General features: G+C 40.2%; 3 protein-coding genes across 9 annotated transcripts in view; 1 reads left to right on the top strand and 2 right to left on the bottom strand.

Moving 5' to 3' along the window:
- Positions 1-18,859, top strand: part of ORC4 (origin recognition complex subunit 4) — a 407,571-nt gene that overhangs the window by 44,813 nt on the left and 343,899 nt on the right. The window lies entirely within an intron of this gene.
- The window catches only part of EPC2 (enhancer of polycomb homolog 2), a 159,739-nt gene that overhangs the window by 137,888 nt on the left and 2,992 nt on the right, over positions 1-18,859 (bottom strand). The window lies entirely within an intron of this gene.
- Positions 6,758-18,859, bottom strand: part of MBD5 (methyl-CpG binding domain protein 5) — a 269,324-nt gene continuing 257,222 nt past the window's right edge. For 6 of the 7 annotated variants that reach the window (XM_073305421.1, XM_073305422.1, XM_073305418.1 and 3 more), the window contains 2 exons: positions 13,058-13,133; positions 6,759-10,720 (listed from right to left, as the gene is read on the bottom strand). In XM_073305421.1, the coding sequence (XP_073161522.1) occupies positions 10,649-10,720; positions 13,058-13,133 (148 nt within the window). In that variant the 3' untranslated portion in view covers positions 6,759-10,648. Of the gene's footprint in view, positions 10,721-13,057; positions 13,134-18,859 lie in introns of all 7 variants that reach the window. The other variant, XM_073305424.1, reaches the window with a different exon arrangement.

The following is an 18,859-nucleotide window of genomic DNA, read 5'->3' as shown; positions in this document are numbered from 1 at the left end:
TCTGTCCACCTGATGGTGGAAGGCCATTATAAGAACGGCCATACTGGGCCAGATCAAAGGTCCATCTCTCCCAGTTTCCTGTCTCCCAACAATGGCCAATGCCAGGTGCTTCAGAGGGAATGAACAGAACTGGTATTCATTGAGTGATTCATCCTGTTGCCCATTCCTACCTTCTGGCAAACAGACGCTAGGGACAGCATCCCTGTCCATCCTGGCTAATAGCCATTGATGGACCTATCCCCTCTATGAACATATCTATTTTTTTTGTTATTGCCGCTAGATGCATTTTAAGTGAGCTAAAAGAGAGACCTGACCTCTTGAGATCTAGAATATAATCTGGAATCAAAGGGTGGGGGGGGGGAAGATGTGGGAGCCACTTGTTTGGAATTGCACCAACTTTGGAAGCATTTACACTTTTGCAGGTAAGTGTGACGAGTCATAGATTTCCTACTGTATAGTAGGATCTCTTTCACCTCCTCAGAGCATTCACTTTCTAATTATTGGAACCATGAAGGAGCCAAGCCTGCAGCCAGAGGATCTGTAAATTGGGGTGAAGGATCCATCCATCATTTTGGGAGAGTAGGTACGGAATGGCCAAAGAGGAATTGGAGGACCTACTGCCAGCTGTGCAAGGTATGGATACCACAGTTGGCTCGGCTAGGAGGGGGCAATCAGTATGACTTTTATTCTCTCTCTCACCGTATCTTTAATAGGACCCTCGATATCAGAAGGAATGGAGGAAAGGCATATAGAACCTGCATGAATGGTGGCTTGTTCTTTCCACTAGACCAGGGAGTGTTTGACTCTGGAGGGCATCAACAACGGTTTGGTTAGTCCATCCTTGTTCGGAGAGTAAACAGATCTGTGCCATATTTGTAAACATCTCATGTACAATTAAGCATGTGGAGTCACAAATGTGTATACCACCATTTGCCCGAGAAGTTGGCTGGAGTTTGTGGGCTGGCCTGGACTGTCTCTATAAGACTCATCGGGTGCTGGATCTGTGCAGCGAGAGGAACATTCTCTCTTGTACTCCATCGAGTTCAGCCCCCAAAAATTCTAGATGTTGTACTGGGGTCAAGGTAGATTTCTGGATATTGAGCTGGAGCTCTAGTTGTGCAAATATATGCATAGCCCTCTGGTGGCTCACAGGCCATCCTTGAAGGAATGAGCCTCAAGAAGGCAATTGTTCAGGTCTGGTTAAATGACAGTACCTAATGTCCATACGATAGAGAGGACCTTGGAGTATACCATGGGTGCGGATGGGAGACTGAATGGGAGCACTCTGTACTGATAATGGTCCTGCTGAAAGGTAAATCGAAGGAATCTCTGTGAGGCAGTTGGATTGAGATGTGGAAGTAGGGATTTTATAAGTCAAGGGCTGAGAACCAATCTCCTTGTTCCAGTCATGGAATAATGGCTGCTAGTGTGACCATGTCATAAATATAAAGGGAAGGGTAAACCCCTTTGAAATCCCTCCTGGCCAGGGGAAAGCTCCTCTCACCTGTAAAGGGTTAAGAAGCTAAAGGTAACCTCGCTGGCACCTGACCAAAATGACCAATGAGGAGACAAGATACTTTCAAAAGCTGGGAGGAGGGAGAGAAACAAAGGGTCTGTGTCTGTCTATATGCTGGTCTTCGTTGGGGATAGACCAGGAATGGAGTCTTAGAACTTTTAGTAAGTAATCTAGCTAGGTATATGTTAGATTATGATTTCTTTAAATGGCTGAGAAAAGAATTGTGCTGAATAGAATAACTATTTCTGTCTGTGTATCTTTTTTGTAACTTAAGGTTTTGCCTAGAGGGGTTCTCTATGTTTTTGAATCTAATTACCCTGTAAGACATCTACCATCCTGATTTTGCAGGGGGTATTTCTTCATTTCTATTTACTTCTATTTTTATTAAAAGTCTTCTTGTAAGAAACTGAATGCTGTTTCATTGTTCTTAAGATCCAAGGGTCTGGGCCTGTAGTCACCTAGGCAAATTGGTGAGGCTTTTTACCAAACCTTGTCCAGGAAGTGGGGTGCAAGGTTTTGGGAAGTATTTTGGGGGGAAGGACGCGTCCAAACAGCTCTTCCCCAGTAACCAGTATTAGTTTGGTGGTGGTAGCGGCCAGTCCAAGGACAACGGGTGGAATATTTTGTACCTTGGGGAAGTTTTGACCTAAGCTGGTAAAGATAAGCTTAGGAGGTTTTTCATGCAGGTCCCCACATCTGTACCCTAGAGTTCAGAGTGGGGGAGGAACCTTGACAGACCATCTTGAACTTCTGTGTCTTCACATATCTGTTTAGTGCTCTTAGATCTAATATGAGTCTCCAACCTCCCTTTCTCTTGGGGATCAGGAAATATCTGGAATAAAAAAAACTTTGCCTCTGAGGTTAGTAGGGACTGGTTCTATGGCCCCTAGGCATAACAGGTGATCTATTTCCTGGTGTAATAGTCTCTTCTGAGAAGGGTCCCTGAAGAGAGATGGGGGAGTGGGTGAGGGAGGGACATGAAATAGATTGAGTAACCCTTTGAAATAATCTCCAAGACCCATTTGTCAGAGGTGATGTTCTCCCGACTCCAGAGGAGGAGAATCAGGCGACTTCCGAAGGGATGTGGAAGGTCTATGTAATAGCTGTTGTTGCAAGGAGTACTTAGGGCCTTGATCAACGCATCAAAACTGGTGTTTAGAGGATGAGGGTTGAGAGGTTGAGGGTTGCGAGGGTGAAAACTCTGCTTTGCATCCTAGGTCTCTTTTGCTGTGGCTCATAATACCATTGTGATGGGGGGTAACTCAGGTGGCTGGGATCTGTGAGGTGGTTGTGAACTGAATTTCCTCTTCTGTCCCAGTGTATAGATTGCTAGCGAGCACAGTGTGGCTGTAGAGTCCTTTAAGGTGTGGAGTGATGCACCCGTTTTACACCCAGTGCTGTCTGTAGCACTGTTTTTGCTATCCCTGTTGGACAATGGCTTTAAATTTGTTCCTTTTGTACTTCTGGCAAGTGGTCAATAAAGGCACTGAGTTTTCCATAGTTTACGTAGATGTATTTGACAATTAGAACTTGATAGTTTGAAGCCCTGAATTTTAAAGTCACCAGTGAATATGCCTTCTTCCCAAAGAGGGTTGAGCCACTTCCAGTCTCTATCACAGGGGGGTGGATTTGGTGTGATGTCGCTTTCCTCATGTGTTAACAGCTTCCATGAGAGAGCTGGGCTGAGGGTGCGCGAAAAGAAAATCTGCCTCCTTGTGGAGCACATAATACTTTGTATCTTCCATCTTGTATGCTGGTGCAGTAGAGGCTGGTGTCTGCCAGATGATCTTGACAGGGTCTAAAAGTGCCTTGTTGACTGGTACTGCAAGCCTCAAAGAGGAAGAGGTATGTAGTATGCCCAACAATTTGTGGTGTTAGTCTTTCACTTCAAGAATATGCAGAGCCTCAACCACCCTCTTAGTAAGATCTAGGTAAAGCTTGAAATCATCAGCTAACGATGGAGGAGGGGGCATCCCTGCCTAATCAGGTGAGGAAGAGAAGGGGTTCATCGGTGGAGTAGTTTCTACCTTTAGTCTGGCCTCCTACTCCTATGAAGTTTCTTCCTGGGGCTCTGGATACAGAGACTGGTGGGCTCTCTGCAGGAGATATTAGACACCTGATACAAGGCTACCTACAGATTCCAGTTGCCAAGGGTGACCAGACCAGGAAGATTGGGAATTAGAGCATCCCAGATGCTGTAACGGAGGGTTGTGATGTGAGACCAGAGGTAAGTTGTCATGTTGGTCACTATCTGAGTCCCCACTGGTGTAAGGTGGGGCTGATAGGGGTGCTGGAGGCAAATATCCCTATGCTGATGGTGGTTCTGAGACTGAGACGTGCTTGGTACTGGAGCCCCAGTACCAAGTACCAGGAAATCTGGTTCCTCCACAACTGTAGGGTCCCCAGAGAAGCGGAACGCCTATGGTACCAATGTTGCGGTAGTTGCTGCCAGGGATTGTCGGTACTAAGGGCTTTTTATGGAAGATACATTCCAATGGGGGCTGCTTTGAAGCACTTGGTGCTGAGGACCTTTTTGTCAGTGCCAATTTTGTAGGGATGATATGGTTTCTATTTTTATCTTTGGAAGGTGGTGCCATCACTCCTGAGCCTGTATCCTATGGGATCTTAGGTTATTACTGTAGAGCTCTGGGTTGTGTGCTTCAGAGCCATCGGTGCCACTGGTCCTGAGGTGACCAAATGCACAGGGGATCCCCTCTGGCTGGTCAAGAGCTTGGTTTCAGGGCTTGCAGCCCTTTTTCTAGAAGTTTTGAGAGGGGAGTCAGCTGACTTCCTCTGCAATTCTCTCTAGAAGTTGAAGGTTCTGGGGACAATCTTTGTCCTGGAGAGGATTCAGAACTGGGGTCAGATGCTGGTTTAAAAACACTGTCCATGAGGAATAGTTTCAATTTTTGTTTCTGGTTCTTTCAGGATCTAGCCTTCAGCTGTTGGCAGAAGGTATACTTCTGTGAAATATGTGCTTCTCCGAAGCACCAGATGCAACCTGAGGGAGGGAAGGCACATGTGAGGGCCCAACAGACTCTACTACCTAAAATCGCTGATTAGAGGCGCATATACACCTACAATGGAGCACGCATATGGACACTACTAGAAGAACCATAAATTCTTTTCCTTGAACAGGAGGACCATCCTTATACCAACAGGAATTAAGTAATACTTCTACTTTAGAAATACAAATTGGTTTAGAGCTTGATAGATACTGCATGCATGCAAACTTCTAGAACTGGTAGGAGTAACCTAATATGCCCTCTCTAAACCCAGTTCCTTGCACTGGGTCATCACAAATCTTTCTTTTGACTAGCTGTCTATCACACATCTCAGCTTTGGTGGAGTGAGCTTCCCTTTCTCATGCAGATTATAAACTACCTCCCAGATCCTTCTGTGAAACAGAAACCCCTTGAATAATAGGTCATCATCATCATGTTTTGCCCAAAGTAGCTTTCCTTTCTTCCATGTTTTTGTGTTCTCTCTGCTGTCGCACAGCCATGTTCTGCTGCCAGTTCTGTTGCCATTTCTAATTTTGTTGACCCAACACTTTCCTCAAGACAGGAACATTGAATACTTACCTGTCTGCACAGCACTATGGACACCACTGGTTCTAGATAAAACAGTTTATAAATAAATATATAATTATAATTTTAGCCCCTCACTGAAATAATCTACACCACTAGGACTTACCTGCACATTTTTTCATCATCCAAGAACCCTGTCTCTCATTGACAGGCCTTGACCTATGCAAATGGATGGAATGGAGACCTTTGTATTTGTTACTACAAGTCTTATCAATGCTATTTAAATCTGGACCCAGACTGTAAATTCAACTCCAACATCCTTTGCTATGAGTTTCTACTGGTAGGTTGTAAAGTATTAGCTAATACAAAATATGCGTTTGCTCTTCTTTATCTACTGATGATCTATTCTGATGAATGGCCATTAATCTGTCTTTCTAAGGTTTGCCTACACATGGGGTTATTCTGGAATAGATATTCTAATAACTCCATGTGTGGAATAATAGTGCTTTTTCCAAAGTGGATTAAGCTAAGACAGAAAAAGGACCTCTCTCCAATAAAGAATGTCCATACCTGGAGTTATTCCAGAATAACTATTCCACTTTAAATTCACATCCTACGTTATCCAGAATAACTTCAATGTGTAGGCAAGCACTGAGTTCACAGCAATTAGACCTGAAAGGAGAAAAACCTCTCCGGGCTGTGATCTCAGGGGAAATAACCAAAACCAAACCACAAACATTTCCACTTTTTTTTTTGTTCTCATTGCTCAAAATGAACTAATAAAGTAAAACCTGGTGAAGAGAGAGACAAGCAAAGAGGCTGGGCCTGATTCTCCATTGCCCTGCTTCTTGTATACTCATTTACACCAGTGGAATGCAAGTGCAATAACCTACCATTCTGACTGGGTAGTGGTTTACACTACCTTGCACACTTGTGTAAATGACTGCCCAAAGTGCAGGTCATTGAGAATCAGGCTCTTTGCCTTTAAACCACAAAGGCAGAACTTCTGTTGCACTTGTAACTGGGCAAGGTTTATTAGGGCAATACCCTTTAGGGGCAATCAAAGTTCCCATAATCTCTTTTGAATAAACCCAACCTTTCAGTACAGGACTGATGGATATTTAAGTAACAAAGGAGCTAGCCTCTATAGCTGAGGGCTGTCATAAATTTTTTTTTGTTTATCTTTTCCACAGAGAAACCCTGCCCCTGAGGCCAGGGGGAGACCTTGATAGTACAGTACTATGCTGGCAGGGAATGGGAGGGGTGGGGTGTCCAGATCCAGCAGTTGGGGGAGCTGCTTCCCACAGAGAGCTAGAAATTTTCTAGGATTGGCAGAGGGGCCCCCATGGTTTGTGTGGTATGTGTAGGCAAACCCTGGATGATCAGTGACAAATTCCATTATGAGATCCTTTTGGAGAACTCTTCATACAAGGTCTGCTCATGTCTGTTTCTGACATGTGTAAATAACCCCACTGAGTTGAACTGTATTTGCACTGAATCTGACAGTGTGTCTATTATATGTGTTTTACCAGTACACAACATCAGATGCTAATGCCTATTGGTTAAAGATACTTACTGAGGGAATTTTGAAATGTGAATTGAAGATTTCAGTTAGTACTGTTAAAAACACAGCAAAGGGAAATAACCAAAAACTCTGTTAAAGCAGCAGTTATGTTTTGACTTATGACAGAATATTCTGTTTTTTGTGGGTAAAAGAATCAACAGCTGATCAGGCATCTATTTTCTAAACTTACCTGGATGATTTTACATCTGTGTGGTAATAGCTGAGTACAACAGATAAACTAAGGATAACTAATCCGATTTTCACTCTTATTTGTGAATTCTCTTGTGTTTTTTGTGTTTTGTGTATTTTACTTAACTGTAACATCATTATCTAATATTTAATACTATGGTAGCAGCCAGTGACCCCATTCAAGATCAGGGTCCCACTGTGCTAGGAATTTTATAAACATAAAGGAAGACATGGTCCCTGCCCCGAAGAGAACATCACAGTAACTTTTTTTGGTGATTTAATCATATCGACAACTTTATCAAAAATTACAAAACTGATATTAATTTTTTTCTAATTCTTAGTAAGACTAGAATGGATTTTTTTTTAAATAGAAAAGCATTTTTATGCTAGTGCTCTGCTGGAATTCTCACATTACAACCCTACATAGCAAAATACAAACTGTAACTAAGAAAGGTAGTATTTCTAAGGTAATTCAGTCCACCACAAGCCCTCTATTTCATCAAACTCCAGGACTCAGATGGTAGTGCATTACTTCTAAACCTTCTGCAAAACTGACTTAGTAAATAACTTAACATTTGAATTTTTTTTTTTTTAAAAAAGAGCAGCACTTTAAATCTTAGACTGAGTATAACAGACCTCGCACATCCAAAATGTGTTGTTTGTTTGTTGGGCTATGGGAAAGCTATTTTCATAGCTGATTCCAGCAATTTTTTTTGTCGGAAGCAGGAATACAAAGGAAGTCCATTGAAATGAATGGAAATATTTTTTCTTAAATGGTGTTTAAAAATGCACCATGATAGAAAGGGGAATAATACTTTTGATTTTTATCTCATTTGGAATGACTCAACATACTACAACCCACTTGATAAATAAAGCATAATAAATAAATAAATAAATAAATAATAATGAGGATACTTTGTATCCTCAAAACACCATACAAATTTTAAATAATTAAGCTGATTAAAAACTAATTCCTCTTGTGGGCTCACTTTCATCAGTCACTTAAGGTTCACAGGGTAACGTGACAGTGCCAAATTAATGACAATTAAAATATTATTCCACTTTCCAAAATGGGGTATTTTGTCACCCTCTAAATATAGGAGTACTCTCTTAAATTAGAAACTAGGCAAAAAGTATTTTTAAAATTTTTCATTTTAAGTCTTCTATTAGAAAAAATATAGATTTGTTAAACAAAAAATAATAATGTAGAAAGAAGGTCTTGGCCTCCATCAAAAAACTATATTATGCTTTAATGCAAAGAGAAAGAAATGGCTCTATGGGCAAAATTCAAGTATGAGTGACCAGTTTTTTAATTGTAAAGTAGGTGCAACATTTTTTAAAATGTTACAACACTGCATGACCTGTAATGCTCACAATATTTACATTAACTGCTTACATGAAACCATAAAAACTCTAAAAGAGAAAAAAAATCTGTATGGACTGAAACAAACTATTCCTAGCACCCACATCAATGCCATTATTAACCAATGAAATCAAGTGCACAAAAATACTTTACATAGTCTACTAATGTAAAGTATACATTGGTGAGAAAGTACAAACCTAATTAGTTAAAATGCCAAAAGAAGGGTTGGTCAATACAAACTCAGTGTTAGGACAGAAAAGCAAAAGGTAAAAAAACCAAACTAAATATAAACAAATGCACGCGCACACACACACACACACACACACACACATATTTATGAATAAAAACATTGTGTAGACAAAACAGCAGAAAAGCAGGCTGATACGAAAAATGGACAACATTAACTCTTTAAACATAACAAACACATCAACTTGTAACAAAAAAGTGTTAACTAAACTATACAAAAGATCACTTCACATGAGTTTGCATGTAGGACCATGGCAGTCTGTCCTGCCATTACACAAAAGACAAATGAACCTACCCAGTAGAAGGAAGGGTTCCTGCCTCCAGGCCACTGTAGCTTAGTGTAGCTAATTGCATTCCATCAGGTTGGGGTGGGGGAAAAAGAAATAAGAGCTGTCTGTATGAGACATGAAAAAGTAGGTTAGCCCAGGGGTAGTGCTATGTGCTGTGGCACAAGAAAGCTGAGTTTGGAAATGTCCTCAGGTCTCTTTATTCTCTGGGCCAGTGGATCTCAGTCATGTCACACAGATAATTGAGTTTGAGTTCTGGGGAAAGTCAATGGGGAGAGGAATAGTTACTCACTGTACAAGTGCCAACTGGTGGTTATCAGTAGAGTGGCAAGGTCATCAGCCTCAGAGGATGCTGATTTCTAACAGTCTTAACTATAGGATGCCATTCCAGGGAAAATGGAATTCCAGGTTAAAGAGGTGGTGGTTCCCAGATGAAGAGGTCCATCTTAAGGACTCCTTCTTGGAACAAGGCAGGGCAAAATGAGAATTTACTTTGGGAAGGGGGGTGTACCACCACCACAATGTGAAAAAATTGAAAAAAATGATGACAATGTGCTACACTTATTAACTTTTTGTTATTTTTACAATGGCTCACAGCTTTAGGCTTGTTTATCTGTAGTGTATTACTTCCTTTCTACATATGTTTCACATTATTCACTTAATATAACATAAATAATTTCGTTAATAGATTTAACCTGCACATTTCAGCCACATTAATATATATAAGAATCTGTTAAGGGTATAAATAATTCTTTTTAAATAAAATAAATCTGATATGTTACATAATACTGATAAAATTACTGTTGCTAATAGTGTTGTAAGCCACCTTTAACTTCTAATTTAATAATACTGTATGAGGGATACTAGAATTATTTTTTAGGAATGCTGTGGAACATGCCCTTTTATTCCATTGCAAAATCAAATTGTAATTAACATTAATATTCATATTTTCAAATAGGGCCATTCCCTCATATATGTAAACAGAATGTTTAATCAGGCTAAATAACCTCGGTTAACAAATATAGGGTTTGGGGGGAGTTCAAAGTCAATGGTGGTATAAATTGCTTAGTTTAGAAGGTGGCTATGAAACTTCAACTACAGAAATGGCTGACTAAAATATTCCATCTAAGCTTTCTTTTTACTTTAATAAAAAAATCTACAGCATTCTACTTTAAAACTTAAGTAAATAAAATGCAACCAGTGGTTTCAGCTTTTGAATTCTTAATTAGACCTGTGATCCCACATCCCTTTAGGAATCTGCAAGGTTGCACTCTCCTACAGAGACCTGAAATGGAGTACAGTACTTCCAGGCAAGGTTCATTCCAAACAGACAATATAAATGAACACTCAGTGGTGTGAAGTGTATGTCATAATTAAGGTATTACATAATCATGCCTTTTCTCTGCTGTTAAATACAAAAACAGCATCTTTTACATTATCATATAAAAGCATTTAGGCTGTATTTTTATTTATCACTTTACACTGGTAGTCTCTTGTATGTGTACTCAATAGAAACCAAAGAATTTTGTACACTATTTTTTTGTACAATAAAAGATAAAGTGTGCATTAGGTACGCTTGTACATGACAATATTGTACAATATTTACATTTCAGATATCACCATGAAATTCTGTATTATCTATATACACAATGAAAATTTATCAGAAACATTTGGACTATTTTTATAATCACAATTTTAGTATTATAGAAAAAATTCAGTAATCATCTGACATTTTTACTGTAATCTTTCAAGGAATCTGATTGGTTTATCCAGCATTAACTATCCCACATGATCAACAAAAATATTGTACCCCTATTTCGCTTAGCACCCTTTGATGGTATCTATCTGTCCTTGATATAAATATTGATATAATATATATATCAATACCTATATACTGATTTATGTGCATGTTCAATTTGATAAGTACTGGACCAGTAACAAAGACATTCAATGTTATCTAGAGATCTTCCTCCTCTTCGGTTTTGGAGGTTTCACCTGTCTGTCTCCCTGTGGGATTTGGTGTACCTAGAAAATAAGTATATGAAAAGGTTAGCATAGAAAATTAAATAAAGCAACCTGTTAGTGATCAATCAATTACAGTATTGTTTGAAAAGTTATGCTTCCCTGGTGATACAGCTTTTAATTTTCCACATTAAAAGCAGAATTAGAAGTAAACTCAAGAACATCAAGCTCTGGGCTGAAGGGGGTTGAACATAGGTGTCACAGTGTGGATACCTCAAGTCTCAGGAGACAGATACCACTTACACATTACTATATAGTATACAAGGAACTGAAGCACAAAGCAGTAATAATGTTAGGCTCCAGGGGAAACTGTTTACAAAACTGGGATAACAGTAGAAAGAAAGAGGGATATACTGGGAAACAGAATGTGGAAACAGAGACAGACTTACAGCACTACCAGAGACATGAATTTAAGGGATAAACTATTTTGAGCAAACTGTTTTCATCCATCATCATCAACTTCAAGTTGAACAGTAGATTAATTAGCATGTGAAAATGTTTTAAATCAATTATTTTCCATTCAATGTCTATTATTAGTTCCCAGTTCAAAGCTGGGAGAAAAGATCATGATCATGTAAAACTATTAAACACATTTATAACACAGCTATGAGAAATGGAATGCAGAACAATGTTCTGCGGTTTTATATGGAATACCACCACCATCTGTTGGTAGAAGTGAGGCTGTGTATTCTGGAAAAAAGCAATCTGTAGATTACAAATAACAGTTAATCAAAAAATACAAATCCTTGAACAATATGAAAAAATTTCTTTGTCATGATCATATCTCTTAAATTCTAGCTGTCTTGAATAATTTTATCATATAGTCAAAAGATGTTATTGCTAGCATCAGTTATGCTCTATGTCAATTGTACCGTACATGTGTTACATTTAAAATTTACTAGTCCTGCCTGAACAGTGATAATTAAAAAAAGCTTATTTCAAAATGTGTAAGAAGTACATTTGGTGACCTATGATTTTCTGACCCTATTATTCCCAATCATCATACTATTTATGAAAATAAACTTCATCTTGATTAAGGATTTGTGACAAAGTAGCTCACGAGAGATTATTTTAGGATACAAAATTTGTTACATCAGGCTTGTCAACACAACAAAAACAACCTGGTCAGGGAACCTGATTACAGCACAGTTTCTCCCTGACCCAGCTTGCATCGTAGTTAAGAGTTGTAGCATGTATCTGTTTCATTTGGGTTGCATAACTGGATGAAAGCTATATGACATGGGTACAATAGAAACTGCCCAGGGAAACATTTTTAACTGTGATGTAATAGGGTTAGAGTACCCAGATCCCCTGCTTTGGTTATATTTGTAGGATAGATGGTCTTATAGAGACCTATGATCAGATCTTACCTCCCCTGCAGTCAGTTGCAAAATTGCCATTGAGTTAGATGAAAACCCATAATTCTGTATTAGTAAAACTAACAACCAAAAGGTTCAGCTTTATCAACAATTCAAAACAGACAGCAAGAGATAGAGACAGTAATATTATTTCCAGATGGTACTAAAACCAAGTCTAAAGTGCCAATCCTGAAAAGATTTCTGCATATGCATAATTTTATGCACCATAAAGAGATCCATTTAAGTCTTATTGATTGTGTAAAATTAAGCATGTGCATAAGTCTTTTCAGGGTTAAGGTTTAGAATATCAGGAAAAAAAATCAATTTTATTTTAAAAGCTAAACCATTAATACTTACTAAAATATTAATTAGAAGTTTTGAGTATTTTAATGTATTGTACTTAATTTTTAATCATCTGCATGGACTTCTGTTATAATAAGAGTACAAAAAAAATCTCCAAATGTATTTTAAAAGTGTATTACATTATCAGAGATTTCTTTTGTCTGTATGCCACAAAATAAAAGTGGAAACAAAAAATAAAACAAGCACAGTCAGGTTCTGATGTTAAGTTTGTTCATCTTAATTTACTTCCTATGATATTTTTCATTTCATGTTAGATTAAGATTATTCACTGGAGTGTTACAGTCAAAAGATTTTTTTAATGTCGTTTCAACATCTTGATATACAAACTTTGAAAACAATTGGGTCTAGTTCTTGCACTCCTTATTCAGGCAAAACTCCAGGCATGTTAGTGGGAGTTGAGGATCTGTTCAAAATATTGGTCGGCCTCACACATGAAAGATTTGTCCAATAATTACAGTGGGTGGAGAGCAATAATGCAGAGTAGTTACAATCTAACTGAAATTATAAATCTTTTTCAACTTTTAAGTTGTTAAATCATAATAATTACAAAAACTGCGACAGCTTGAAAACGCCACAAAAATGAAAAAAACCTATGTAACTAGAAAGCAAAGAGACTTACATTCCCAGACATTTTGTCCAGCTCACTCATGGCCTCATGTATAGCAGCTTCTAAATGGTTATTTAGCTTTCCGCTTCTAGAATGAAAAAAAAAATTCTGTTAATATTTGTTTTCAATGGAAATACCCCATTTTCAAAGACTGTAGATAATCAAAATACATACATAAATAACCCATATTCTACTAACTTCATTCAGCATATAGATCTCCCATTGACAGCCAAGGAACCATTTGTGCAAATAATAAGAGTAAGTTATGGCCCATATATGTGTTCTCCTTTAAAATAAAGGCTTGTGCTACCCCTTTGTTTTATTTATTTTATTTTTAAAGAGAAGATTTTTATAAATTAAACAGGAATTATAATCTCCACAAGAGAAAAGATATCTATAAACAGAATGCAAAAGCACATGATATCATCACTAGATTGATTTTCTGTGTTTAAATGCAAAATGTGGCATGTTGTGCTATTTGACTTAGCTGTCAGCGTTAAAGTTTGTTTTTTGTTAAGAGAGCAACAGGTATTACAGAACAGCGTCTCTTTCATGAACTTGACCCTGAGCAGTCATTATGCATGCCAAAGAACTGTCATTCCCTGAAGATTCAGTTATTTTGGGCTACTTCAAAGAATGACAGAGAACTGACTAACCCTTAATGCTGGCCTGCTTTTATCTGCCTCCCATATCACATTTACTCTGTAGCTGGAGGCTACATTAGTACTTCACAAGAGGGCTGTTGAAAAATAATACAGGTTGACATCCACCTGGAGAATGACACTGTTTTGCAAGGTTTTCATTTTCCCCAAATACATGGAGCTCAATTGTGAATGTGTCTCTTTAGTTAGTCATAGGAGAGAAGTCCCATTGTTTCTCTGAATCGTGGCAGTCACACACACTGCCGCCCACTGTTTTTAGCCAAATCACTGTGCTGCTCAGTTCACTTCCAAATATTACACTCACGGATTCAGTTTATGTGCATTACATTTATTAAAAGTAGTTTTCCATTTTAAATACCACACGCAGCATTCTGGGTCATATTTTTGTGCCTGGCACTCCCAGAAGTGCCGACTTATTAAACAGTATTTCAAACACATTATTAAGGTCATTCCCGCATTGCACCAGACATAATTTGTTGACAACTTTTTAAGCTCCTAGGCATATATGTTCAGCTGGGCTTTATTTTTAGTATCCAGTGGAATAAATTAAAATTGAAATTTAGACCCGGCACTTGGCATTCGTAGCTGGAAAAAAAAATAAAGTGAATTTGAAAGGTAGCAGACTGATAGCCCACTTGATCTAATGTTTATCTGTCTCTGGTACTTACATGGCCCCATTACTATAGTATCTGAGCACCTCACAGTCTTGAATGTATTTATCTTCACAACAGCCCCATGAGATAGGGACGTGCTATTATTTCCACATTTTACAGATGGAGAACTTGGGCAAAGAGACCTCACTGATTTGCTCCACGTCACACAGGGAGTCTGTGGCTGAGCAGGGAACTGCACCCATGCAGCTGGAGGCCCTGGCTAGTACCCTAAGCATTGGGATGATCCTTCTTCATTTCAGCAGTGCACGACCAAGCCCATAATCCATGGAACAATCCCCTTTTACATTTCAGCATTTTTAAAAAAATCACTTTTTTTTTTTTGCTTTAAGAAAGATAATTATGCTACCTGGGCCATGACTGGAAGCCCCACCCCAACTGAAGACAGACAAGGGTTCAAAAGGAATACTGTCCTGACAGCAGCATGAAAAAAAAGAAAAAAACCATTCTACAGTAATTCCATTCACCCCAGCTAGTCCACATATTGAATTCAGTAACTATCAAAAGCAATTGCTAGATCCCATATAAAGAGCAGTGAGAGCTGTGTCTCATCCATTACCTAAAGAAAATATTCCATGACACATACTAACATCTTGTCTGTACTATACCCAGGCTTGGACCAAAAGGAATGCATAAAAATTCCCACATTCCATCCATTTTTATTATTCTGCAGTATGCAAAAGCATGCTGGGCACTTTACAGAACAGACAGAAAGACATGACTCCTGCCTGAAAGACTCATTAAGACTTATCTACATGCAAAATTGCACCAGTTAACTAAATGTTTGATTTAAAAATTGATTTGGTTAAACCAGTGCAAAAAGCTATGTGGAGATTCTTAAACTAATATAAACTTGTCTTACATTGATTAGGAACAGATTTAAACTAAATTGACCTAAGCCACTTTTAAACCGAACTACTAAATCAGGGATTTAAATTGGTTTAACTAACTTGCTTTAAAAAACAAGTTTCAGAGTAGCAGCTGTGTTAGTCTGTATTCGCAAAAAGAAAAGGAGTACTAGTGGCACCTTAGAGACTAACCAATTTATTTGAGCATAAGCTTTCGTGAGCTACAGCAAGTGAGCTGTAGCTCACGAAAGCTTATGCTCAAATAAATCAGTTAGTCTCTAAGGTGCCACTAGTACTCCTTTTTTAAAAAACAAGTTTAACTTAAACTGGTGTAAAATCTATTTCTAAACAAGCCCTTAGACATGTCTGAACTGGGAGTGCTTTGTTCCAGGTAAGCCTTGAGTGGGCCTGACTGTTATAAAAAGCCAGTCAGCTGCGAACCAGCTGAGCAGTAAACACAGGGAGTTCACCTGCGGAGAGCCCACTGAGGCTTTCATCTTGCAGGCTTCTCTGAGTAGTTACTACAACACCTGAGGAAGCTCTTAGAAGGAAGGTAATATGGATGGTGAGCATTCAGCTGTTGTTACCTGCACAGGATGTGCCATGTTTGTCTTTCTTTCACAGGACAGAAGTGACTTTGTCTGTACAAAGTGCAAGCTGGTCTCCATATTGGAAGAGAAGGTTCAAGGTCTGGAGAAACAAGTATCGACCCTGAGGTGCATAAGAGAAACTGAAGATTTCCTGGACAGACGTCAGGATATGCTTCTATGGACACAAAATTCTGAAGATTCAGAGCAGGCTGCGCAGTGAGGACAGAAGGACGGTGAAGAAATTTGGCAGCATGTTAACTCCAGAAGAAGAAAGGGGAGCATCCATGTACTAGCAATGCAAATACAGGTAAGCAACCGTTTTCATGTTCTCTCCACAGGTACTAATGCAGAGAGTGGACTAGATGATACATCTGAGGCAAGAGAGCAGAAAGAGACTCCGCTGATTGGAAGGCATGAGATGCACTGTCCTAGGGATGGGGGTTCCACGACCACCGCTCCCAAGACAAGGAGGCGGGTGGTGGTTGTCGGGGACTCCCTCCTCAGGGGGACTGAGTCATCTATCTGCCACCCCGACCGGGAAAACTGAGAAGTCTGCTGCTTGCCAGGAGCTAGGATTCACGATGTGATGGACAGACTGCAGAGACTCATCAATCGCTACCCCTTCCTGCTTCTCCACCTCGGATCGCTACCCCTTCCTGCTTCTCCACGTGGGCACCAATGATACTGCCAAGAATGGCCTTGAGCAGATCACTGCAGACTATGTGGCTCTGGAAAGAAGGATAAAGGAGTCTGAAGTGCAAGTGGTGCTCTCGTCCATCCTCCTTGTGGAAGAAAAAGGCCTGTGTAGAGACCGTCAAATCGTGGAAGTCAACGAATGGCTATGCAGGTGGTGTCTGAGAGAAGGCTTTGGGTTCTTTGACCATGGGATGGTGTTCCAAGAAGGAGGAGTGCCAGGCAGAGACGGGCTCCACCTAACAAAGAGAGGGAAGAGCATCTTTGCAAGCAGGCTGGCTAACCTTGTGAGGAGGGCTTTAAACTAGGTTCACCGAGGGAAGGAGACCAAAGCTCTGAGGTAAGTGGGATACCGGGAGGAAGCACGAACAGGAGAGCGCAAGAGGGGAGTGCTCCTGCCTCATACTGAGAAAGCAGGACGATCAGCGAGTTATCTTAAGTGCCTATGCAAGAAGCCTGGGAAACAAGCAGGGAGAACTGGAAGTCCTGGCACAGTCAAGGAATTATGATGTGACTGGAATAACAGAGACTTGGTGGAATAACTCACATGTCATGGATGGATATAAACTGTTCAGGAAGGACAGACAGGGCAGAAAAGGTGGGGGAGTTGCATTGTAAGAGAGCAGTATGACTGCTCAGAGCTCTGGTATGAAACTGCAGAAAAATAAACTGAAAGTCTCTGGATTAAGTTTAGAAGTGTGAACAACAAGGGTGATGTCGTGGTGGGAGTCTGCTATAGACCACCGGACCAGGGGGATGAGGTGGATGAGGCTTTCATCCAGCAACTAATGGAAGTTATTAGATCGCAGGCTTTGGTTCTCATGGGAGACTTCAATCACCCTGATATCTGTTGGGAGAGCAATACAGCAGTGCAAAGACAATCCAGGAAGTTTTTGGAAAGTGTAGGGGACAATTTCCTGGTGAAAGTAGTGGAGGAACCAACTAGGGGCAGAGCTCTTCTTGACCTGCTGCTCACAAAACAGGAAGAATTAGTAGGGGAAGCAAAAGTGGATGGGAACCTGGGAGGCAGTGATCATGAGATGGTCGAGTTTAGGATCCTGACACAGGGAAGACAGGAGAGCAGCAGAATACAGACCCTGGACATCAGAAAAGCAGACTGACTTCCTCAGGGAACTCATGGGCAGGATCCCCTGGGAGAATAACATGAGGGGGAAAGGAGTCCAGGAGAGCTGGCTGTATTTTAAATAATCCTTATTGAGGTTACAGGAACAAACCATCCCGATGTGTAGAAAGAATAGTAAATACAGCAGGCGACCAGCTTGGCTTAACAGTGAAATCCTTGCTGATCTTAAACACAAAAAAGCAGCTTACAAGAAGTGGAAGATTGGACAAATGACCAGGGAGGAGTATAAAAATATTGCTCCGGCATGCAGGAGTGAAATCAGGAAGGCCAAATCACACCTGGAGTTGCAGCTAGCAAGAGATGTTAAGAGTAACAAGAAGGGTTTCTTCAGGTATGTTAGCAACAAGAAGAAAGTCAAGGAAAGTGTGGGCCCCTTACTGAATGAGGGAGGCAACCTAGTGACAGAGGATGTGGAAAAAGCTAATGTACTCAGTGCTTTTTTTGCCTCTGTCTTCACGAACAAGGTCAGCTTCCAGACTACTGCACTGGGCAGCACAGCATGGGGAGGAGGTGACCGACCCTCTGTGGAGAAAGAAGTGGTTCAGGACTATTTAGAAAAGCTGGACGAGCACAAGTCCACGGGGCCGGATGCGCTGCATCTGAAAGCGCTAAAGGAGTTGGTGGATGGGATTGCAGAGCCATTGGCCATTATCTTTGAAAACTCACTGCGATCAGGGGAGGTCCCAGACGACTGGAAAAAGGGTAATGTAGTGCCCATCTTTAAAAAAGGGAAGGAGGAGGAACTACAGGAAGGAGGAAGGATCCTGGGAACTACAGGCCAGTCAGCCTCACCTCAGTCTATGGAAAAATCATGGAGCAGGTCTTCAAGGAATCAATTCTGAAGTAGTTAGAGGAGAGGAAAGTGATCAGGAACAATCAGCATAGATTCACCAAGGGCAAGTCATGCTTGACTAATCTAATTGCCTTCTATGATGAGATAACTGGCTCTGTGGATGAGGGGAAAGCAGTGGACGTGTTATTCCTTGACTTCAGCAAATCTTTTGATACGATCTCCTACAGTATTCTTGCCAGCAAGTTAAAGAAGTATGGGCTGGATGAATGGACTACAAAGTGGACAGAGATCATCAGGCTCAACGGGTACTGATCAATGGCTTCATGTCCAGTTGGCAGCCAGTATCAAGCGGAGTGCCCCAAGGGTCGGTCCTGGGGCCAGTTTTGTTCAATATCTTCATTAATGATCTGGAG

Source organism: Lepidochelys kempii, chromosome 11, assembly GCF_965140265.1.
Source record: "Lepidochelys kempii isolate rLepKem1 chromosome 11, rLepKem1.hap2, whole genome shotgun sequence".
In the NCBI taxonomy this organism is placed as follows: Eukaryota; Metazoa; Chordata; order Testudines; family Cheloniidae; genus Lepidochelys; species Lepidochelys kempii.
This window is presented reverse-complemented; position numbering and strand designations above follow the sequence as displayed.